This window comes from Trachurus japonicus, chromosome 13 (assembly GCF_045865225.1).
Source record: "Trachurus japonicus isolate A0001 chromosome 13, Traja_1.0".
NCBI lineage: Eukaryota > Metazoa > Chordata > Actinopteri > Carangiformes > Carangidae > Trachurus > Trachurus japonicus.
The window spans coordinates 26,156,395-26,181,274 of NC_140919.1; the positions used below are offsets into that span (position 1 = coordinate 26,156,395).

The 24,880-nt window shown below is 43.5% G+C and overlaps 1 protein-coding gene across 6 annotated transcripts; it reads right to left on the bottom strand.

Annotated features, from left to right (window-relative positions):
• Nucleotides 1-47: 47 nt before the first annotated feature.
• lrch3 (leucine-rich repeats and calponin homology (CH) domain containing 3) lies at nucleotides 48-24,680 on the bottom strand. Of its 6 annotated transcripts, none has more exons than XM_085795589.1 (21): nucleotides 24,347-24,676; nucleotides 16,909-17,053; nucleotides 16,623-16,749; nucleotides 14,981-15,086; nucleotides 14,737-14,873; nucleotides 14,554-14,642; nucleotides 14,139-14,232; nucleotides 13,913-14,018; nucleotides 13,095-13,291; nucleotides 12,575-12,630; nucleotides 12,445-12,490; nucleotides 12,237-12,362; nucleotides 11,828-11,872; nucleotides 8,450-8,518; nucleotides 7,639-7,710; nucleotides 7,272-7,302; nucleotides 7,080-7,193; nucleotides 6,865-6,977; nucleotides 6,608-6,745; nucleotides 6,355-6,432; nucleotides 48-1,621 (listed from the first exon to the last, which is right to left on the bottom strand). In XM_085795589.1, the coding sequence occupies exons 1-21, from the start codon at nucleotides 24,600-24,602 to the stop codon at nucleotides 1,469-1,471; spliced, it is 2,298 nt and encodes a 765-aa protein (XP_085651715.1). In that variant the 5' UTR covers nucleotides 24,603-24,676; the 3' UTR covers nucleotides 48-1,468. The 6 variants fall into 6 exon arrangements, with proteins under 6 accessions (XP_085651715.1, XP_085651717.1, XP_085651713.1 ...); XM_085795587.1 differs by lacking the exon at nucleotides 48-1,621 and adding an exon at nucleotides 5,457-5,830 and having other exon boundaries at nucleotides 24,347-24,680; XM_085795588.1 differs by lacking the exons at nucleotides 48-1,621; nucleotides 8,450-8,518 and adding exons at nucleotides 5,458-5,830; nucleotides 9,995-10,048 and having other exon boundaries at nucleotides 24,347-24,679.
• Nucleotides 24,681-24,880: the final 200 nt, after the last annotated feature.

The following is a 24,880-nucleotide window of genomic DNA, read 5'->3' on the forward strand; positions in this document are numbered from 1 at the left end:
AGTTTAATTAATAACAGCCAACTAAAACTAGCATGTCCAACCAACCTGTTCATTATGTTTCACTTCAGCTATAATCTCTAGATCAATGTTATCCATCTTGACTACAGACCGACGGATGAATAGCTTGATAAGATGGATCAACACTGGAAGTGATCAATTCTAAACAACTTAAATTTCAAGTTTGTTGGCTATCGTTAGCATTCACTAGCATTAGCACTGTAAACAACCATCAGCTGTCAGGTTCATAACCTTCAGCTTCAAATGAGGTTAATTAATCTTAGCTATGTTTGCAGCAAGCCGTTTCGGCTTAACCTCCAAAACCAACTAAACTAACTAATCCTAGCTACTGTTTTATTTTGACTCTTATTAGTAGCAGTGCTGCGGAGACTCTTCTTTTAAAGTTTTAATCAATGTTATTGCTGAGCTAGTGAGCATATTGATGTTTGCTAACGTTCTCAATTGTAGATAAATGTTAATTAGCTGTGTTAGCATCACCTCCATACCAACTAAATCAATGCTGGTCATTGTTAGCAGCAACCTACATTAGTGTCATTTTTAAACTAACAAATGCATAACTACACTAGCCATAGTTGCAATTAGCTACATCAGTGTGATGGGCTCACTCGCGTTAGTTACTTAGGAAATGTTTGTTAATTAGATTTTTTGTGTGGATATTACACTTTTGGTTGTTAAGTTTGTAGTTTGTGTCTCAACATGTTCAGAACAATTATAAATATATAAATTAAATTAAATTAAATGGTCAATAATGTCAGATAAAGACTGTAAAAAACACAAGAAGGCATCAACCTCCACACCGGCGTGTGGTGTGTGTTTCAACTGGCTGAAAAGCAGCCAGACTCATGAAAGTCTACAGTTAGAATTAATCAATCATTTCTGTTAAGTCTTGGTATGTTTAAAAAATCGTTAAAGTTAAAATATATATTTAATAACTCCTCCTAAAAAGTGTATGCAGAAGAAGGGAAGGTGTTTAATCCAGAAAATTGAGAATATTTAATAAATAGCACCGAGGCAAATTACTCAGCTGCTGATATAATCTTGTTACCATTCAGAACAACTGCTGCACATTAAAAAAATATTCTCACGTTTCTCCGGCCACAGCTGCTCCTTCATTCTTTGTGGTGTCATTGTGCTGTTTGAGTGGCCGTCAGCTCAGCTGTGCCCTGATATAAACGCACCGTCACGTCTCTGAGACCGTTATTCTGCTACGACTGATCATTCAGAGATACTACAACTTGTACTAGTGTCACTGTGGCTGTGTTACTGATGTTCAGCTCTGCTCATGTCTCCATCAGACACCGACCTGCTGCTCTGGAGGTTTCTATCTGACACTCGTCTGGTTGTGGCTTCCCAGAGGCTGATTGAGTGCGTGTGTGGCGGCGATGGTAATGGTGACGATGACGATGGTGATGGTGGTGGCAGTGGTGTTAGCGTTGTCTACATTGGTGACTTAGGGTCCAGATGTGGTTGATGATGACGTTGTGGTGGTTGTCGTGGTGATGGGGTGTCGTGGCGGGGCCAGGTTGAGCAGACAGCTGACGGTCCCGGCCACTTGGGGGAGCCCTCGCTCTTCCAGGATGTGAAGGGGAAGACACAACTGACTCTACAGAGACACACACGAGGACAAACGAAGGGGTGGGGGGTGTGGGAGACAAACAGAAAATAAAAATGAAAGAGGGAATCAACAGATGGTAAATTAAAATCAATGGTTAAAATAACAGTAACCATGGTAGGAAAAATGGTGAACAAGGAGCAACAACTTAAAATAACACGAGTGAGAACTGAAGGGGGAAAGAAAAGATGATGGTTCAGTTTACACACAAAAAAACCTGAAGTCGTCATCTGTAAACATTTCTCATCATGTCACTAGTTGTAAAAAGTGACGCTGACAAAGTTAAACCTGCTGCTGGAGTTTTAGGTGAATGGTGTTAATTAGTTTATGCTAACTCTAAGTGGTCAGGGATAGAAAGTAATATTGTGAAAACTACCCCTGTCTGGCCATGTAACTGCTGTGAAAAAAAAAAAGATGAGAGCTATAAAAACTTAATGTTAACTTGAAAGCTGAGAGGTAAAGAGACACAGATGAGTCACGATGCTTTAGCTCATTTTATTAACAGAGTTCAGAGGGAAAAGTTTTCTCCAACATCAGGCCACTTAAAAAAAACTCCGACATCACCTCTTATTAAAAAAAAAAAAAGACAAAAGGTCAAGTATTTAATCTTCTTCTTCCATTTCCAACCCCATGTGGTTTTCACTTTCAACAAGATTGAAGCTGGAACTTGAAGAAGTTCATGGCTGAATTACAGCTGATCACATGGTTACTGGTTTGAGGGTTTGGGTCAACTGAGAGGAAGATGAGTCCACTTCCACTGCAGGAGTTGTACTCTGACTCGTTTCTGAAATACAAGGCTCTGCTTGTGCTTCCACTGTGTTTTACAAACCATTTCAGAAATCCCCCACCAAACAGACAAGAAATGACAATGTCTGTATCTCAGTGATAGGACGGACAACAATGGAAGAGGGTGGGTTGGATGTGAGATCCACATTAACACCAAAGGAGTATAAGGGTCTGTTATTGCTAGGGTCAAAGGCTTTCAGTTTGTATTTTATTCTTTTCTTTTCTTTTACCATCTTGTTCGATGTTTCAAAATTCTCCTGGACAGGTTTGCTTGTTAAGCAAGTCTCCTCTACTGTTCTTCAGTTATCCCCTCTCTGTGCAGATGCCACAGTGAAAGTAAAGGTTTCGTGTTGTTGTGTTTGTCATAGTTGACCTTGGATTTTGGATCCAATCCCAGGCATTTATCTCAAAAGTGAGTAGAGACCAGTGGAAACAAAAGTAGAGCCAACAATAATGGTGTTATAACTTGCTAAGTTCCAGTGGTGGCATGAAGGCTAAAAGTGTCATTGACCTGCCAACACCGAAAGGCTCCTAGGCTTAGGATTCAGCTTTTATCCCCACAATAAACTAACACGTGTTCAAACACTGGTGGAAATTTTTGGTGCACAAAGTCTGTTCTCCTTCTGCATACATTCATACAGGGTATGACAGGTTTTTGACGATGGGGTCTCAAAAGGCTCTCAAACAGTTGGACAGGCAGCCAAACATAAGGCACAGGGGGCGGAGCTTTAACAGACGGGTAACAAGCTTCAAGGTAGACCTCCAACTTTGGGGGATTGTCAAATATAACATCACCTGAGGGATTACGTGATTCTTTATGGCTGAAAAGAATCTCAGACCCACGAGGAGATAACAGACGTATGGCAAATTTAGCAGCAACATTTTCAACATCAAGTTCTGAGTCAAGACCTGCAAGTCCCAACTTAAGGCCAAGTCAAGACCAAATGCCACATCAGAGTGAAAAAGTTCTGAATACATCCCCAAGTCAAGTCAGAGTTAACAAGGTCCAGGTCTCAATCCAATACGTAGGACCAGTGATACCACAGGAAATGTAATAATGAATTTCTTAACTTTCATGATTTGATATGCATTCAAAATGGAAATTGTAAAAAGAAATGATTCAATCAACTATTAATCAATCACTCAACATTTGTGAAATGTTTACAAAAATGGCATACTATTCTACAATTCCTGTTTTTAATGTCCATTAAAATATGAAATTAAGGAAATTCTTTATCACTTTTCTGGCTCTCCAGAGTCCAAGTTGTGCTTTGAGCTGAAAGGAAGTGACTCTCCACTGACAAATACATTTCATCTCATTTTCTGCAACTCTACTGGCTGCTGTGAGACTGATTCAAAGTATGTTGTGATTAAAAACAGGAAGATTGTGCAGGTTTGGGGACCATGGGAAGTCTTTCCAGGTCCCAAAGGCTTAGGTCCAAATGAAGTCATGAATCGGTTTTATTAAAGTCAAACTCAAGTTGCGAGCCTTTTATCTTTTTCTGAAGTCATCAGGCTCATGATCTCCGTCTAATTCATGATTCATGCATCAATCAAGTGACTTTTCACCTGTGTCTTTGTCTCCGTACAGGAGACCAATCTTTCCTGTCTATGCAGTGTTTCCTATGAATCGAGAGGTTTGGTGTGGGGGCAACATAACGGAGAGCGGCCTATGGAGGTAAACATACACTTACCATATGAACATAATGTCGGGTCTAACATTTTGTTGATTGATTTATCAAAGTAGCAGGTTTGATGTGAACGGGAGATCAAAAAGTTCAAATACCTCAGGATCTTACTCAGGAATAAGCTGGATCTTAATACTGACAGGCTAAGAGAGCTGAACATGAAGTCAGAGAAGGCGATCCTCAAGAGGATGTCACTGGTCTCCAAGGTTCTAGGTTTTTTTTCTTCAGGATTATACAACTGGGATGAGCTGCATGAAGGCCTCACTATGGAAGTTTTCCTGGTATATACAACTTCAGGGAGATCCCAGGATAGACCTAAAACACCCTGAAGCAGTCACATAACTCATCTAGTTTGGTAATGTGTTGGGATGTCCAATTGGTAAAAGACCACAAGAATCCACACTGGCCATCTATCCAATTGGGTCAAGGGAAAGTCTTTGAATCCTTCAAAGATGCAAGAATAAGACTTTGCTGGGGGGAGCGACCTTTCTCAGCCTACCAGCTCTTTTACCTGGACCTGGACAAATGGCAGAAATTTGAGACTGATGAATGTCCAATCCTCTATAGTCGTGAACGAGATTGCAGACGGATCCCTTTTGTCATAGGATGACTGAACTCACTCTTTGAGCCTGGATGTTGGGCGCATATAACTGAAAGGAAACTGGAGTAGAAGTGCTGATCCTTCAAGTAGAAATGAGCCAGTAGAAATGGTTTGGGCATTTAAACCAAGATGATCCTTGGATTCCTCTTGAGGCGAGTCCTAGACCATGAGGGAGGGATTATATCAATAGCATCATCTGACGTGGAGAAGCCAAGTTCTCCAGTGAGGCCTGAGGGCTGATGTCGGGGCGACCTCATATCCCACTGTGACCACAATACTGGGTAAGTGTCAAAGAACAGATGGGTGATAGACAGTGCAAAGCTAGTGCTTTATCCATGCATCCAGGTTTTGTGCTAAGCAAGCTCACCTCAAAATGTCCAACTAGTCCTTTGAATACTGTGCCTTGAATCATATCTCATCATATCTCACTGCATTATTTCAGTGCTCTGAGACTTGGAAGGATATTTTGGGAATGTCTGTGAAGGTACTAAGTCACCCAGGATATGACATTTCTAAGTGCTATATGAAGGTAACAGGACTTGCTTGATGTTCTTGAACATGTTTACGGTCACATCCAAAAGGCTTCTTCAGCCACATATTTACTTCTTATGGGGCCATCTACGCCTTGAGAGTAATTGAGGCCAGATACGATTTGTTGATCCAGTGAATACTGTGATAAACTGTCTCTTAGTCCTCCTTCTGCTTACGTCCAGGTCCTCAGGGTGGACAGGCCTTGGCCTCAGAGTGTTTATCAGCAACTCCTCAACTCCCAAGATGTGAATGGCCGCAGAAGTAAATGCCTGGCACTCGTCACTTAGAAGTGAAGTAGCCTCTGGGATGAGAGGAGACGCAACATGTATCTGTTGGGACACATTATTGTACATACGAACTGTGTGTTATGTGGACGTTTTGTGCTCAGGTTGCGTTTCAGACATGTGGTGCCAGGTGTACGTAGATGGCACACAGCACCGACATGACCGACAGGTAGAAGAGGGCGAAGCCAGCCAACTGGACCCGAGGGGAGGGGTTGGTCAGAGGTGGAGCCATGGAGAGCAACACACCCACTGTCCCATAAACACCTCCCCCTTTTCCATCCAGGACCTCCCCCACTGAACAAAGATTGTCCTGAGGGTGTTTGTGCCAAGATGAGATGGACGTGGTGCATAATTTTAAAAAATGAGACAGAACAAACAAAAGAGTGAGATGGGCAGAATAAAAAAAAAAAGGATTAATGAAAGGCGGGAAGATGAAAGAGAAGAAAGAAAGCTGTTAGTTGAGGGGAAGCAGCAGAAACTGATTCACAGCCAATACACTATACAACATTACCGAAAGCGAAATGTGCAGGTTCAACCAAACTTAGTTCTTTGCTTGGTTTTAGTTCCTGGCACCCACTCAAACCATGATGATTCCCCTACTATACTTATTAAACATTTTACATTTATGTCTGCTTGCGCCTCATAAAAATGACCAACATCCGATTTTTAACATTTTTCAGGACGGGTCACAGGAGGAAAGAGTCACGTTGTCTCACATAGTACATCATGGTACATGTGAATGTAGTCCAGAGGGCTTTTCTGTTAGTTCATACACCTGTCACTGTGTGTGTGTGTGTGTGTGTGTGTGTGTGTGTGTGTGTGTGTGTGTGTTACCTGTGGGACTCCGATCCTGCGACACGCCTCCAAGAAATTCTCTACATTTCGTCGACATTTGGCCATGGTGAGTTTAGGCTGCGGGTCATAGAGAAAGGATTAGCCAGGGCCTTAATGTTGTCATTGACTTCATTAACATTATTATTGTTTTTACTATTATTATTACTATTAGTATTATTATTTTTATGAGTAACATTCGGATTGTAACAGCAGCAAAGTGATAAACAATCTGCATATATAGATGTGTTCTCACCACAGCAGGAGAGGGGACGTGGATACTGGGGACGGACCGTGGTCTCACATGATTGGCCAGGTGACACAGAACTACCCCATCCGTCAGAGCTGCTCCCAGGTCGCTAGGCAACGACACTTTAAGTCGTGCCTCAATGTTCTGGATCAACAGAGACAGAGGTGAAGTTGTGTCATCAGAGGTTGCGTGTTGAAGGCAGCAGCAGCAGCAGCTTCAGTCCTCTGTCAGTGTGACGCAGGATGAAGAAGTTCAACCCTCACCTTCCTGAGCTGCTCCACCAGCTCGGCGTCTTCTCCAACCAGAGGAGGAGCAGCGGGAGCCTCCTCCTGTTTCTGTGGAGCAGCAGCAGCAGCAGCAGCAGCAGCAGCGTCACCTGGAGGTCACAGAGAGAACAGCAGGAGTTAGACTCCACCGACCCACACGTGAAGAAGGATTGTAACCAACAGATCTAACAGCGGGGACGGGGTCTGCTGACCTTTCCTCTTCTCTTCTTTCTGGCCGGCCCGAAACAGGAAGCTCTCTGGTCTCAGGCTGGCCGTCCGACAGGAGGTCCCACCCCCTGAGCTGGGGTAAGAAGGCGACTGATTGGCTGGAACCAAAAAAACTAAAATCAGTCAAAGTAAAAGAACAGAATCTAAATGTGAAGCTCATATTTCTGCCTGATTACCTGTGGGGGACAGAGCTGCTCTGTCCTCTCCCTGCAGAGACACAACACAGGACAGTTAGACACCTGAACACACCCGAGAGACAGGTGGTCCTTCAGCCAGATGAAATGAGACACACTGAGTTGAGAGTCCTGGATTAAAACTCAAAATAGTTTAAGGTCACACTTAATTGTCAGAACTGAAGGTGTTGCATGTGTTCAACTGAATGATTCTCTGTTTGCGGTCGAACTAGGGGCTTGAGCTCAAACGAGAAGCAGAAAAAATAAATCCAGACTGATTCTTCAAACCAAACAGAAATGAAGCTGCTCCCCAGTTTGACCAGTACACACTGAAATGGAAAGAGCAGCAGCAGCATGCAAGGTGCAGTACCTGCAGCAGACAGGAGGTGGAGCTATCAGAAGCATGAGAGCGACAGCCGTCTACAGACACTCCAGCCACAGACTGACAGACACAACAGTAGGGGGGGGAGGGAGAGAAGGAGAGTGGCAGAAATAAAAAGATGAAGGTTTAAACTTAAACACAAATGAAAACAAGAACTCAGAGGGTTCAGGTCTGAAGATCAGTTTGGTCTGAAAAAGATTAAAATGTTTCCGACCTCGTCTAAAGCCTCACTGATCCCTCAGTGAGTTTATACAGTGGAGAAATATATTAACATAGAGAAACCCAGCAGATAAAATACATCTACTTTAGGTTTTATTCATGAAATCTTTCTAAAAGTTGCCTGATTTTATCTGCATCTATTGCTTTAATAAGAGACACTTCTCTGATACAAGTGCCAACACAAAACCTGTGTGAACCAATAAACAGTAGTCCTCTGGTCTGTATATTTTTATAAGGTAGGAGAACATTTATTTGTAGTTTATTTGTAGTTTTAAGAACAAAAATTAATTTCAATGTAGAAAAAGACAAAAACTGTGAGAATGCATCATATTCTGGTTGTTGTGTTTCTCATTGATGTTGATCTATTTGATTTAACTTAAAATAGTTGAATAGTTCAATCTGCATCTTTTTAACAGATCAGGAAGTCACCTGATCTGTTCCAGATTAAAGAGTTTGTACATCAGTGACTCTCAGGCTCTGACCCCATGTTTCTGACATGAGAAACAGAGGTTCACACAGTTACATCTGACAACAGTTTTAACCACAACCACACACACACAGAGCTGGGCTCAGAGGTCACCTGTCTGTGTGAACCAGGTCGTCTCTTTATAGTATTTGTGTTAAAGTCGATCTCAAAGACCAGAACACACTGAGACGGGCAGAAGGGCAAAATCAGGACAGAGGGAGAGAAGAAGAAGAAAAACAAACTAAAGAAAAAGTGAAGACGGGAGGAGAACACAACCGAAGGAACCAATGCAAGAAATCATAGAGGAAAATTATAGATGATGCAGAAGGTACAAAATCAAAGGAGTGAAGATGAAGGAGAGAGAAAAAGATTCAGTTAATTTACAATAAAGACTTATATTAATGTTACAGCAAGTTCCAGTATAAACATGTTTTAACACAGAGTCACTTCTGACTCCATTTCTCAGTTCAGTTGACGGCACACAACGTCACTCTCACACACACACACTCTCTCTCACACACACTCTCACACACACACACACACACACACACACACACACCACACACACACACACACACACACACAACACAACAAACACACACCACAAACCACAAAGCCTGTACACTCTCACAGAGGCTAACAAATACACATTGCACAATATTTAAAAAAATTCAAAAAAAAAAATTCAAAAATTCAAAAAAAAAAAAAATTTCAAAAAAAAAATATCGATTTTTGAAAAAAAAAAATCGATTTAAAAATCGTCAAAAAAGATATCGCGATATCTATGTGAATCGATTTTTTCTCCCACCCCTAACACACACACACACACACACACACACACACAGACAGATTCAAACAGACAGATTCAGACAGACAGAGATTCAGATTCAGACAGACAGATTCAGGTAGACAGAGACAGACTCCGATTCAGACAGACAGAGATTCAGATAGACAGATTCAGACAGACAGACAGACAGACAGAGACAGATTCAGACAGACAGAGACAGATTCAGACAGACAGACAGAGACAGATTCAGACAGACAGACAGACAGACAGACAGACAGACAGACAGACAGAGACAGATTCAGACAGACAGAACCGTGTGAACCTCTCATTTATGTCACAGTTCAGAGTGGACACAGTTCGGAGTGGACACAGACATCAAAGACAGCGTCACGGTTCACCTGTAGGAGGTTACAGGTGTGAACTCTGTGACCTGTCATTGGATGAGGGAAATTGTACGACGGGTGAACAACGGTCTAGTTTATACAGCGGAGAGTGTGAGGGAGGACAGTGGCAGGCAGGACTATGACGAAAGGAAGACAGGGGACTGACAGGGGGTCGGGTGTGTTGAGTCCTCAGTGTGAGTGAACGGGGGGGGGGGGGGGTCGGATTAAAGAGGAGCCTGTGATGTCACATGCTTATTATTATTATTAGAAAACAGCAGAAGAGCCAGAATCACTCAGATGTGTGTAACATCAACATGCTGACTGTGTGGTAGAGGTAAAGGTCTGAGTAGAGTGAAGTACTTTTGGACATCTGTGGCGATGAAACAAATCTGAATGATTCAGGTCAGCTGGTTCTGAACTCATGAAGAAGCTTATATTTTGGAGGTCAGTTAGTATATTGATGGGGGCGGGGCGGGGCCAAACTCTTACCATGAAGAGCGCAGAGTCGTCGGTGTGGGTGGAGCGTCTGGAGGGGTAGACAGTCTGAACACACACACACACACACATGTCAAAGACACATTAACAAACACAGACAGATGTGATGTGCTGGTGACCAGGTGTGGTGATGAAGGGGCTGGTCTAAACAGAGGGCGGGGGGGGCAGGGGGGGCTAACACTTAAACCACGGGGCTACATTTAAAATGAGAGAAAAAACCAGAGGTCAAATATCCAACTTTGTTGATTCTGATTGTCATCACTTCTTATTAGGGGTGTGATGATACACTCAGCTCACTAGACAAGACGATACACGATATTGGGTTCACGAGAACGAGACAAGACAATATTTTATTACTTTTAAAGGGACAACGAGGAGTTTTGGAAAAACGAAGCGTTTTCACACTACATTTATGAGCCTCCGCGCGCACCGTAGAATTCTTTGACCGGCGCAAGACAGACTCATGTTTTCATTCATCAAGAATTAAAGTCAGAGGTTCAAAGAGGTTCACATACCGTCGTAGTCCCGACCATAAACGGTGATTCAGCTGCGTTATTCTCATGACTCGCCGCAAAACCGAAAGTAAAGAAACGCTGGTCGGCTCGACCAGCATTTCCACCACCACTAATAATAACAAAATAACGATAGAGACAAAACGATATATTTATCGAAAATGGGCCCATTAACAAGTGTGGGTAACGTAGATTCATCCACATTAACGTGAGACTTTTTTATAACCAAATAGAAACTCCTCGTTGTCCCTTTAAGAAAAAACTACAATGACAAAATATCTGACTGGACAAACAGACTTTTTTATTTAATCTGAGTCACAAAACAATGCAACTGCATTTTGAAATGTTTTATAACTTTTAATGCATTACTTAAGCATGAGCTTTCAACTGTTGAATGTCTTTCCACAAATTGAAACTAAAACAAAAAATTATAAAAAATAAACTAAACATTTCTTTTTTCTTTTTGTTTTAGACTGACTCTTTTTTTTTCAAGCATGACACTGACAACATGCTACAACTACACAGCGCTATGGTAATAGAATATGAGCATGTCCACATTTTTTGGACATGCTCACTAACTATGTCTCCTGCAGTTGAAAAGACAGAGGTAGCAGATACGAGCAGAGTTTTATTTATTTATTTATTTTATTGCCCATTTTCGGCTGGAGTGGTGAGCCAGTGTTTTGTCATCAACCCCGAGACACCTTTTCACTTAAATGGGAAATATCGCCACATTTTGATCTCATCACACCCCTACTTCTTATACTATATCATGGGCTGCGGTTTGGGAGCGGCTGATGCAACAAACTAAATTATCACAGTAAACATTTCAATCAAGAGAAAGTGAATTTAGTTGAAGACGAATGATCCACATAAACAAGCTCCTTCACAATGACAATAACGGAGGACAAAGAGCACAATACAACCGTTACTGGACTCTGCCTCTGAAACCAACCCCCCCCCCCCCCTGTACTCACTGAATTGTCTTTGACGTGTATTTGGTCGACTTTCACTTTCACTGGTTCTTAACAGAGCATGTTTCACTGAGGGCAGAGAGGGTGAAGTGTGATATGTGTGCATGTGTGCCTAACCCCACGTCAAATGGCTCTGTACAAACAAAATGTTCATGGAGTCCTGCGCGTGCATCTGAGTTTTTTTTTGGTGCGTAATCCGAGGATTTGTACATGAGGCCCCTGCTGAACTGATCATGTACCTGTGGTACAGCAGTGGAGGGGGCTATGTGTAGAAGAGGAAATACTTCTGTAACAATGCAAAACGACAACCACACAAAACACACAAAGACAGACAGACTCACCTCACTGTCTGGACTGGTCTTTGTTGGACTCTGAGCTGCTTTATGCTGAAAAACAACAGAGTCGGAGTCAGTTCATGTTGTGACTGTGTCTGTTCATTATGAGTCTGTATTATCCCTTCCCTGGAGGGGCTTTTATTGTGAAACACAGCAGGATGCATACAGTTTCATTTAGCTGGGCGCCATTTCATGTGTGAATGTGGCAGTTTGGTTTCACTAAAGATGTTCCGATACAAAATCAACAGTTTTCTGATCAGGCTCGAGTCTACTGGTGAATAACTCGAACATACTGTATGTTCTGGTGTTTTTTAATCACGAAACCAAAGCAATTTAAATATAAAAACAAGCAGCTGAACCTGAACTATGTGATCAAAGACTAGAGCACAGAGTACTGGTGTGGAACTGGTGTTACCTTGGTGTAACTGGCGACGTTGCATCTCTGCAGGGAACGGGTCTTCTGTCTCTCCTCGTCGTACCTCAGAGCGGCAAGCTGAGCCTCCCTCCTCATCCTCTCCACTCCTCCTGGGCCGGCAGCCCGCTGAGACACAGAGGGGGAGACAGTCAGCAACAATAGTTTGCGTCACTTCAGTTTCATGTCAGAGAGCAGGAGGAGGTGTTACCTGGTTTTGTGCGGCGGAGGGCAGCGTGACTCCGTCAACCACACTCCTGACAAACAGACGGGACTGTTAGAGCTCCAGCACATAGCTTCAGTCAGAGTGTGTGTTTGTGCGTGTGTGTGTGTGTGTGTACCTGTTGTGCCTCCTTGTGTCCTCTGTCCTGGATGAGTTGGTTTTCACTGGAGAACCCTGGACACAGACAGGAAGTCACTCAAGGTTTTTACAAAATAAAGTGAGAGCAGTTTTCATCTCACACCTGCACAGATCTGTAACATGAACGTGTAAATGGGGGAAAAAAACGGGTGATATCAGATGGTGTCAGATCGGATTCAGGCCCCCGTTATATGTGGAAATAAATCAAATACTAATCGGATTTCCGCCAATGCATCTGTAGTCTGAACAGACAGATCGGATATTCCCTGGCAATGTGAGTCGTACGTCATCAATAATGCATTAATAGCGCATATTGATGATGACAGTGTGATTGTTTACCTGAAATGTAAATGCAGATATCATGTGTCACTTCAATAGAACACGTAAACAGACGGATGAAAAGATCGGATATAGGCAACAAATCGGAACTGGGCTTCAAGGCCTGTAGTGTCTTTGATCAGACAGGTTCAGGTGTGATTCCTGGCGAGCGGAGCTCCTACCTCTCTGGTGATGCGTTTCTCGATGTAGGCCATGAACTGAGAGCTCAGGCTGGCACTGTCCCCTCCCCCTCCTCCTCCTCCTCCTCCTCCTCCTCCTCCTCCGCCACCGCCTCCTCCTCCTCCTCGACTCCTCCCCTCCTCCTCCTCGTCCTCCCCCACGCAGCTGTCTATGAAGTCTATCTGCTCCAGCTCTACGTCTGATGAACAGAGAAACAGAGCCCGCAGGAGACCATCAATCAAATCAATCAAATCAATCAGTGAAGTGTAAATAGAAACCTGCACTGGAGCAGGTTAAAAGTTCAGCATCCATCATCAAGATGACTCATCCATAAAACAACTGAGCCATCATCATAGGACGAGTTGAACCTGGAGTTACTGCAGCCTCATTACTGAACAGCTTTATATCAGTATTTTAAAAGTTATATGTAAAGTTTAAGTCACAAAGTGGTCAAGTTTTCATCACAGTAAATATCAGAGTATGAGTGTCAGTGTCAAATAATTCACTGACAGAACGATAAACACTTATATTATTGGATCTTTTGTTTACTTCTCTTTGAGGATAATCCTGCTTTAAATTAATTCATGCGTGGCTGTGAGCTACAACTGGAGCCTGTCTCTGTTTCCCTGACATCACACAGTCTGCTGACCAGCAGCTGAACCAGCTCCTGTCTGCAGGGACCTATAATGTTCACCAACTGTCACTGGATCACTGTGATACTGAAGGAAAATTTAAATCTAGGTGGACTTTTCTAGATGGTAAAACTTCCACTGAACAGAGATTCGGGTCCAAACTGATCTGAGAACAGAGACGGACTTACGTGTGCCATTCGACAGTAGTGGTCCTGCTCCCCCTGCCGCTCTCAGTCGCTGCTCTCTGCTGATCTCAGCCACTCTCTGTGGCAGCTCCGACAGCTCCTCTGTGGGCTGAGCAAGCAGACAGGAAGTCAGGTCGAGCACACACAGGAAAAAGAGAAGGGATGCCTCTGTGTGTGTGTGTGTGTGTGTGTGTGTGTGTGTGTGTGTGTGTGTGTGTGTGTGTCTCACCTCGTTCCCTGACCACCTCTTGTCTCCACTGTCAACACTGTTGAAGCCTGAATCCAGTGCTCCGTATGGTCGACCGGGGTACAGCTCATCAACACTGACACACACAGTTAGTTCACGTTAACCGGAGACATCCTCATCACTTCTTGTCATGATTAAAGCCTTTCAACAGAGGGAATAACTGAGGCTTTTATTGTGAAGCTCATGTGGTTTCGAGGCCAGGCTGGTTTATTCTACAGGTACCAACTTTAATTTGTGTGTTTGTTTGTGTGTTCAGTAATTAATGATAATTCACACTGTATGTTTCTGTCTTTTTCCTGATCAATAAATCAACTTCAAATTTCTCCAGTTACTGAAGACAACAGATGTTAAACACTAATGACATGTGTGTGTGTGTGTGTGTGTGTTGAGTACAGACCAGGAGCTGAAGGCGGGGGCATCAGGGGTCGTCTTACTGGCCTCCAGGTTCAGGTATTTAAATATGTGGACTTTCCCTTTAATACAAATCTACACACAGAAACAGAGAGTGAGAGCAGTGAGCGGCAGAGTCTTCAGCTGAATCCAGACAGACAGACAGCAGGACGATGGCGTCACACCGTACCTGAGCAGGTGGGGTCTGCAGAGGGTTGTTGTCGAGGACGATGGTCTGTAGCTGTGTGAGTTGTCGGTAACAGACGGGGATGGAGGTCACTTTGTTACAGGAGAAGTCCAGGCGCACCAGTGGGAGCTCGGCCAGCTCTAAAAAAACACCAACACAGATGCATCAGCTTCTGCCTGATCCACTGACAGTCCACCTTAACTGGTTTAAGGCGGTTCTCTGTGTGTGTGGGGTGATGTGTGTTTACCTGGGGGCAGTCTGACCAGGTGGTTCCTCCTGATGTTCAGGTCCCGTAGAGCCTCCAGCTGACCCACCTGAGACGGTAAAGTCTGGATCTCATTACAGCTGACATCCTGTGGGTGGGTGGGGGGGGGGCAATACATCCTTCAATAACTGATAATCAATGACTGATCAAAGCAGATAGCAAACATGATGATACACTGAGATGACAGACATTTGTCACCACTCACTACTGTAACAGTTGTGTTGTAGTTAAAGGGATAGTTCAACATTTTGGCAAATTGGCCCATAGCCATAATCCCTATAGTCATAGCAGTAGGTTTGTTGCCTTTAATTGTCGGTGCAAGCTGTTTTTGGAACGGAGGAGCGCAGCCGAGCCGTGAGCTGCTCAGAGCTACACTACGGAGGCTAAAGGAATTTCTTGGTTTCCCTCATCAAACTCATCAAATACAAAATCCTAAAACTCCAAAACACTTTCGTGGACAAGTTGTGACCTGCACAATCACCACGCTATGAGATAATAATGGAACGTTACGAAACGGAGCCGTTTTCGAGGTAAATACAGAGTCTACTTGCTGAAAAACTGTCCCTGAACACAACGCGCATCAGCGGTTTTGCATAAATTTACCTCTAAAACAGCTTCGTCTCGTAACGTTCCATTATTATCTCATAGCGTGGTGATTGTGCAGCTCACAGCGTTTTGGAGTTGTTGGGTTGTGTATTTGATGAGTTTGATGAGGGAAACCAAGAAATTCCTTTAGCCTCCATAGCATAGCTCTGAGCAGCCAGCTGCTTCGCTTCGCCGTTCTAAAAATAGCTTACACCGACAATTAAAGGTAACGAACTTACTGCTATGACTATAGCGATATGGCAATGGGCCAATTTGCCAAAATGTTGAACTATCCCTTTAATCATTTAAGAGCTGATTGTGACCTTAAACCTTCATCATCAGTGTGATACTGATTTATCAACACACCTTATCAATGATATTATGATCATTATATATTATACAGATGTTTTTGTTGCTACTGAGACCTAAACCTGATGTTTTATAAACGTTAAGATTTTGTTTACATCAACATCTGCCTGAATAATATAATATAATACAATATAATATAATATGATATCATATGATATCCTATAATATAATATAATTTAATATAATATAATATAAATACAGTATGTAACATATATAAATATGATATAATAATCCTATTAACCAGCCAATACATGATAATCACAGGTGTGCGGTCCTGACAGAGTGGCTGATCTGATCTGTTATAGTTTATGTGTCTATCTGTGTCAATTAGTGCTGCACGATTTGATAAAATTGTGCGATTGCGATTATGGTGGAAAATATTGCGATTTGTGAGTTATATTGTAAGTTAATGCTGTGATGAGTCTATTTGCTTGATTATAAAGCACAATACAGGAAATAACCATATTTTAGGAGTGTATTTCTCAGCTCAAACATATACAGCTTAAGTAATAGGTGTTTTCTTACAGTATATGTTCTTTGTATTAAATAAAAATAGGCAACTTTCTGTGCAGTTTCATAGAGACAGTGGTTTGGAAAGTGAATCTGTGACGATACAGAAACGTGACATGAACCCATCCCCAACCCAGACTCAATAATCCAGTTCACAGACCAGTTCAGTCAGGTGTCTCAGCTGGCCCAGTTCTTCTGGAAGAGAAACCAGTTTGTTGTTGCAGGCTATCAAAACCTTCAGAGGGAGACTGCAGACCACCACAGGGAGGACAGACAGCTGGTTACGACTGAGAGAGAGGGAGGCAGGTAGGGAGGAGAAGGGGCAGGTAGACAAAGAAGACGGACAAAGGAGAGAGAAGAGAGAGAGAGGGAACATGTGAGCAATCAGATTTACTCAGCATAGAATGGTAACAACGTGTGTGTGTGTGAGAGAGAGTGTGTGTTACCTGAGGTTCAGGTAGGTGAGGGCCTGCAGGTTGAGCAGACTGTCCGGCAGAGACCTCAGACAGTTCTGGTAAAGATTCAGACTCTCCAGAGACACGAAGAGACAGACCTCCAGAGGAAGCTCCGACAGACGGTTACGAGACAGATCTGGACACACAGACAGAGATCAGGTTACAGTCTGATCATCATCACGCACCGTTTCCTGGTCCATGTGTGAGCCGCAGCGAGCCTCCTCCAGCCCAGAGAGAGGAGGTCATCAAGTCGTATGATCTACAGTTAAACGGCCGCTGTAATGGTGATGTTATCTCCCCAGAGATATCATGCAGGAGAAATGTTTTGGTCATGTGATGCTTCAGTCTTGTATCCGACTCTCTGACGTCTCTAGAGTTATTTTGTTTACAGTGATGCAGTTTTAAAGAGGAACTATGCAGGATTTGTAGCTTACCTACATTTTTGCGTTAATTAAACAGCTTCGGCGTAATTGTGATGGTTTAATAAATGTCTTGTAACTTGTTACAGGGAGAATGGAGGCTCTCAGCCTTCCACGTAGCCAACCTTGAAACCAATCTTGCAAGATCAGTGCTGCCGACCCGGTGTCCCAGCTCTCGTCTCAGCGGCACCGAAACACAAACGCGCCCCGTAACCCGTAATGTCTTGTTTATGACATATAAAACTACAAAAATACAGTGTTTCCCCTAGAATTTTTTATAGGCCCGGTGATGTCCACCAAAAAAAAAACGACGAGGCGCGTGGGAGGCATATTGGCGCTGCAAGCAGTCTGCAATTTATATTTGGATTAAAATTTTTGTTCACCCAATACTGTATATTGGGGGGGGTTAGGATAGGATAGTGTAATGGCAGATATCTCCCACCCCCTATTAAATATAAAAGGAGGCTCCCACATGCTTGAGCTTTACACTGCTGACTTGTTAACAGACATGTCCTGTGATTTTCAGCCTAGAGCGGGAATGACAGCACTGAACCATCTACACTGCCAAAACAACAACAACAAGCACAGCCTCCCTCTCAACCAACCTGTCAATTAAAGGCAACAAAAGCCCCCAAAAATATACATAAAGAAGAAAAAGAAAAACTGTCACACAACGATCACACGACGATCAAAACAGCTGCACAATGATAACGTTGCCTCAAGAGCCCGGTGGATCCTCTACGGGTCCACTGTACAGGACCCCCCTCCTACATTTTTACCAGGAACTTCCTATGTGGAAACGGGACTTTTCACGTCGTAGAGGGGGCAGCTCTGTTTCACTTCCTCCACATCCGATAGACACTCACACCTTGGCCGACGGCGGTTTTAGCCAACAGATGCACCAACCACACATAGGAACCTCAGACACTCTTATTCAAACACCCACTGGTCCACACAGACACAGCTGCTGAGACGCTTTAGGACTTCCTGTTACGACCAGTCACACATCCACTGTGGCACAGCGACGTGATCTAAGAGTCTGACTCTGCTTTCTGAGGTATCAATAAACTGACAAGAGCTCTTTAAGAGTTTCTAATTTCTACTTCCAGCTGCCATAGATCAACACGATGACCCATCTGTAGTCGGTGCTCCGTCTCTTTCAGCTCTGTGTTTGGCCTCCACCAGCTCTGGCCGAGTCTCAGCAGGTGGAGGACTGAGGCCGTTTACAGATGTTGCACTGAGAACAGCTGGATGAGATCAGGCAGCGGCTGAAGCGGGACAGATAAACACACTGTTTCTCTCTTCATTCAGCCTGTGAACTCCGTCATGGCTCAACAGAAATGTGGTAATAAAGAGCACTGTGTGTGAGAGAGCGATAACTGTGACAAACTTGTGACTGAGTCTGAAAATAGAAACCAACCCTCTAACAACACCCTGTTTATCCAAACCTTCTTCTGCCTTAAGCGTCATTACCCAATCAGATCACTCACTGTGGTTGTCATGGTCACAGAGGATGCCATTACACAGACTGATCAGTTGATCATATATATATCCTATTTCCCTGCGCTGGATCATCAGTTAACGCAGGCGGCTCTCACCTTCACTCTCTGCTCCTCACACACAGGATTTAATACAGATGAATTCACAATGAAGCTGTTCTCACTGACATGTTTAGTTTAGTTTGTGTAGCAGCATCAAGCAGCACCAGTCTCTCAGACAGCGTGTGCTCCAACAAGGTGGTGGAGCAGTGATTTCTCAGTACGTTTACATAACACTATTATTGCCTTAATCCGACTATAACTGGACAACCGAGCACATTGCTATTGTTGTAGCGTTATGCCGTTCTTGTCTACCTCTCGAAATCACCATGACCACAAGGGACAGCGTGCACCTTATCTGCAAAATAAGTAACACACACACATTACGTACGCGATGAACATAGCTGTACTATTAACCATCTTGCTGTTGTTGTAAATTGCCGGTATTAACCCGCTGAAACAACGCATTAATACCGCCACCTGGTGTTGAGGAGGAGGACACGTTCCTGTCAGTTATTCGATTTTCTCAGTTGCATGTAAACTGGGACAAGGACAGAAGTCCGATAAGACGCCAAAATCGAATTTTGAGCATAGCTCGATTAAGCTCCGCATGTAAACGTACAGAGTGCGTTGACGCTCCAACGTCCATGGCTGTGAGCAGCTTCTCAACACAGAGACGACCAATGAAAACCAGACTGACGCCGTCATACACACACGCACATGAGTGAGCTGAAGTCAGGCTGCAGTGTTTTAGTTTAAGAGCAGGTAAACTCTCTACTGCTACTGGTCCCTCTTGACACTGATGTGATGGGTGCGTTATTATTTACTGTACAAATGCAAATACTAAATTGGTTAAATGGTTTCAGGTTGAGTTTTATTTAACAACATTTGCAGCACATTTTAACATCACTGTGATAATACTGATAACCATGATCATTTTGGTCACTATAGTATCATTGTCATACTACACTGTTAATGTGTGGTCATGATGACAATGGAATAAGTCTGAGAGTGATTGAAATGTGGCCCATTAAGACGACATGTTACCAGCAGACACTAGCTGCTGCTGCTGCTGCTGCTCCACATCAGTGAAAAACAAAGACTTGGATTTACCGTAACCTGAAGAGACGCACAGTGAAAGTATAAAGAGACTCAGTATTTTTATTGGTCCAAGCAAATGCTGTCGGATCTATTGTTTTTGTTCTTGTTAATAGGAACCAAGCACCAAAGGTGAAGGAACTTATTGTTTTTGCTGGGACTATTATTATTCTGCTGATACTGTCACCATGCTGGTGTTCAGGTCCTTGAATATTCATGAAAACCGAGGGGACGATTGGCCAGTTTTAATTTGTCAACATTTAAGACATTTAAAATGTTAAAAAAAACAAACTCAGAGACAATTCGCACCCACCTCCACCCTGGTCAGGTTTGGATTATTTTCCATGAAACAGGCAATCTTTATAACTCAGACATACATGGTCCATAAGAGACAAATATCGCTTCATTTCCATGAAATGTTCATGATCTTGTCACAACTTGATGTTCAATAAGCCAATGAATGTTTATTTAATACATCATTCATGAAATCTGGTTAACAAGGTGTTGTGCATAGCAGCATAAACCGGCCTCTCGGCAGTCCCTCCAGCTTTCAGCACTGTCTGCAGCTTCAGTTATTACTGTGTTTCTCACACAGAGCACAGAGAGAAGAGGAGAGAGAGCCAAGGTGTGTTAACAAAAAAAGGAAAGTCTAGATCTGTCACCAAAAGAAATCTCAGAAGTCTATAAGAGCAGAGACAAAGTCTCAGTTGTCAACAACACTGCAGTACAGACGGTAACCCCCACACCCCCCCATGAAGGAAATGGTTTGTACCGTTTCATTCTGAAAACAGCGATGACCAAAAAGGAAACTCAAACTCTCAGCCAGTTGACCAATCGCCCACTCAATCAGCGACACTCCTGTTTTCAGTTCTGGCCTCATAGTTGAGGTCTGAACCAACTATTCAACACCTAAAAGCCGTTTACATCAGTGTATTTTATATGCAACAGTTCATTCTATTCTTATAATATACACTGCAGTGAACACTTTAATAAAATGCAATACATCATATAGATGTGTAGGTATTACTGTATACATGTAGGCTATAAAATAAATGAAATATAATTGTGAACAAACTCAATGAGAAGGCATCCCAGACTATAAATAAGCACCATAAACACCTGACTATCTATCTATACAAACAATAAAAAAATCTCTCCCATCTTTTTTCTACTAAAATTTTCGATTAAAATGTCAGGTTTAGAGGTGAAATCAGCTTCACTGCCCCCTGACGACTGAATCCACCACAGCTCAACACAAAATCCTCATGGATCATCATCACAAGATTTGTTGTTATGACTGAGTAGACCCATTCGATTCATACACGACTGTAATATGATACTGAACAAAATATTCAGTTGTGAACTACTAACCCAGTGCGCGGTCACTGTCATTGTTTTGCGACACTGGTTAACTTAGCAGAACATAAACTGAGCACATGTCTGTGTGTTTATCAGGGGACTGTTATACTTCATCCTCTCATACTCTCCCCATATTAAAATCTCCAATTTTACAGCAGAAATTAACATGTTGTTGACAGCCTGTTACAAAAACAGTTTTACTCTCTTTTGTCCTTAATGACAACTGTACAAATGGGGGTGGGCTTATAAAGGCTTTAAGTCCTGCATAATTGAGGGTGTCAGCCATTTGACTGACAGGAAAGTGGGTGCATTCCTGCCACAAGCCGACAGTTGTTGAAGTCTCGACCTCAGGCTTCATCTTTATCTACAGTCTATGATTAACATCTGTCTCAGGTGAGCCAATCAGTGGACACTTCTAAATACAGGCGTGTGAACGCACCCAAAACACATTCAACACAAATGTTTCCATGCTTCCTGGCCATGTTGAAGGACCGCCCACTCTACTGGCGTCCTCTGCCACAAGCCTCCTTCACAGTTTTAACTCAACTCAATGTCAATGTAGGAGCTGCTGTGCACAATTTTTCTCCATTTTTACACACGTACGCACTTTGACAAGAAGAGACCTGTGTGTTGATTGGCTAAAAACACACACCTGTGTATTTGCATACAATGGGGAAGTGAGATCTGATCACAAGTGGTTTTTCAAGACATACTGTATGCGGTGACTCATTTTAAAGATTGTCATTTGAGGGACTAAAGACACACGTTAACTCCAGGTGTGAGCCGGGCCTGACGCCGAGTTCACACATGTGGAGCCTCTGAAGCTGCAGCTCTGTGTTTTCCTCTGGCTGGATACGTTTGATGGTGTCCTACAGACCAGGAAGTGCTTCATGTCCTGTTACACAGCTTGTTTCCCCGTGTACTGAATATAGCTGCTGCACTGGTATGAGATGTGGTGTTTTTACCCAGAGAGGGAGCAACACAGACAGAGAGAGAGACCCTCACATGGTTATTTAATAGTTAGTCTGATAGTCAGTGTTTTATTATGAGCAACTCATTGTGTGGTTGTTTGTTATAGCTGTTAAAGAAAACTACAGCTGGTTTTCTGAATGATTCTGGGTTCATGATGAAACTGTGTTAGGATTAATTTGACTGTGGCAGACGACATGAGAGGAGTGGGCGCTCCTTCAGTGTCTCCCCCGATACATTCGTGTTTACAGCTAAAAGAATGCAGACACATGTACTCTTCAGACATGATTTTGTTCCAGTAATTAATCTAATTGGTGGTTAAACCACGACACTCATACCCCCCAACGTCAAATGGCACACATAAGAAGTTATTGCTGTTAATAACTATGGGAATCAAAACACATACAAAGATGCACAAATTAACAAATAATCTTAGCTAATAAGCACGTTTTTCATAAAATCTCTCAGTGGACCATGTTGTGATAAAATCATCCCCAGGGTCTTAACAGATGCTGCAACAGCAGAGACACAGGATCCACGTTCAGTCACAACATGTTTCGGATCAAACACTGACTGTATATCTCTTCTGTAGTCAGACTGGGTTGGCTGTATGACGAATACACAGTGCAACAATAGCATGTGTGTCCATGTGTAAATATTTTCATATTTCCACTGCGACACCTGCCCCATAGTGTCGCTGCTTAATATTCAGGGGCAGGATGGAACATGATTCGGCAGCAACACTGCACCATGTTAACGTGATCATGCAAGGCGGTTGGAGGCGGTGTCACAACTCTGAAGATGGTTTGCAAACCAACAAGAAGACTAGAGAAACAGAGGAGAGTAAGCAGCAGCATCTTAACCAACAGGCTAAGGAGCGTAGTACTGCTGCTGAGGTGTGGCCACCACTGCTTGGTCACGTAAAACTATTTCTGAATTTACAGAGTAATCAGTATATCATGAATTACATTCATCACATCCATTTCATCCACACCAAATCCAAACATCACAGACCGCATGTAAACACAGAGGTACTGCAAATACACACACACATATATAATATTTATGACACAAGGGGACCACACTTGAACATTTCCTCTGTCTGCCTGTCATGAGAAGTAAAATGAATGATGACTGTGTCCGGTCCAGCCTGTCCTGCTGACACACACACAGAGGTAACCTCCTCAGCTCCATGTGTTTTGATTCTCCACGCTGCTGCTGCTGCTGCTGCTGCCGTCGTGGAGCAGCAGACAGTTATTCACCTACTGCCTCGTTATCTAATTACAGTCAATAAACAGTGGATAAAACCAAACTGCACTGTCAGAAACCCCAGTGAGGCTCCACGGCTCAGTGACCCCCTCCCCACCGCCCGGTGACAGCAGCAGCGGGTCACCATCTCTTCTCTCGTGTCAGGACACAAACACAGCAGGAGCGGGGTTAGCATGTTAGCTGCTAACACCAACAACCTCCACTCAACAAACCTCACCGGTGAAATGACACACAGAGCCGCAGCACACCTCAACTCACACCCACACATCTACATCTCAGTTTAAGACAGAGAACCGACTCCAGTCACACATACTACAATATTTTTTTACACAACTTTAGCACTGTAAAAAAAAAAAAAACGTGAGGGTCCTGAATTAACCGCGCTGCCTAGCTGAAGTTAGCTCACGTTATTTTGGTTCCTCCTGATGAACGGGTCGGATCACACAGATTATTTTGATTATATACCGGCGGTAGAAACTCTGCAGAAAAACCCAAATATATAAGTTAGTGTGGGGATTGGCTCTAGTGTTTATGGGAAGTGCTTCCTCACAGCTGAACCGCGACAGGGGAACTTTTTTTAGGGGGTGCAGTGTTTGTCATAACACCGGCCCTGACGGTTTTCCCGTCCCGTCTCCTCTGGAGCCTCCACACTGGATTTTCACTTCCCCTGCTGCTGAGAAGTGATTCAAACTGCCTGCAACTCATTGTAACCGCCCCGACATGAACAGATGTGTCGCAGCGGAGTGCGGCGGTGCCCGGGCTCCGCGGCTCACTCACCGGCCCTGGTGGTGTCCGTCAGGTCGTGGTTGGCGGCGCTCCGGGGGAACTCCTTCAGCTTCCTGCCGCTGAGGTTCAGACTCCCGGTGGCCGAGGCTTCGTCCAGCGCCCGGTCCAGGGACCGGTTCCAGGGCGCCGGCCCCGCCGGTCCCAGTCCATTGTTATTCCCAATTAAAACATTCCCGGAGCCTCCGCCTCCGACCGTGAAGCTGAGTCCGGTGTTGTCCGCAGACCCCAACAACACCGTGGCCGCCATTACACACTCCGGCTGTTAGCTCTCCCTGCTAACGGCTAACTCTCCCACCCTAAACACAGCGCGGCGCATGCGCAGAGCGGCGCGGGGAGCAGGCGACTGGTCAACACATGACGAGCTGTTTTTTTTTTTTTTTTTTTTTTACAAGAAAAGTGTATTGTTAGCTGTTTCAAAAAAAAAAAAAGTCTATATTCAAAAAGTCCAAATTCAAAAATGAAGGCCTACTTTAAAGGCCTAGTCTGTATGATTTTCTTAAAAAACAAAACAAAATGTAGACTAAA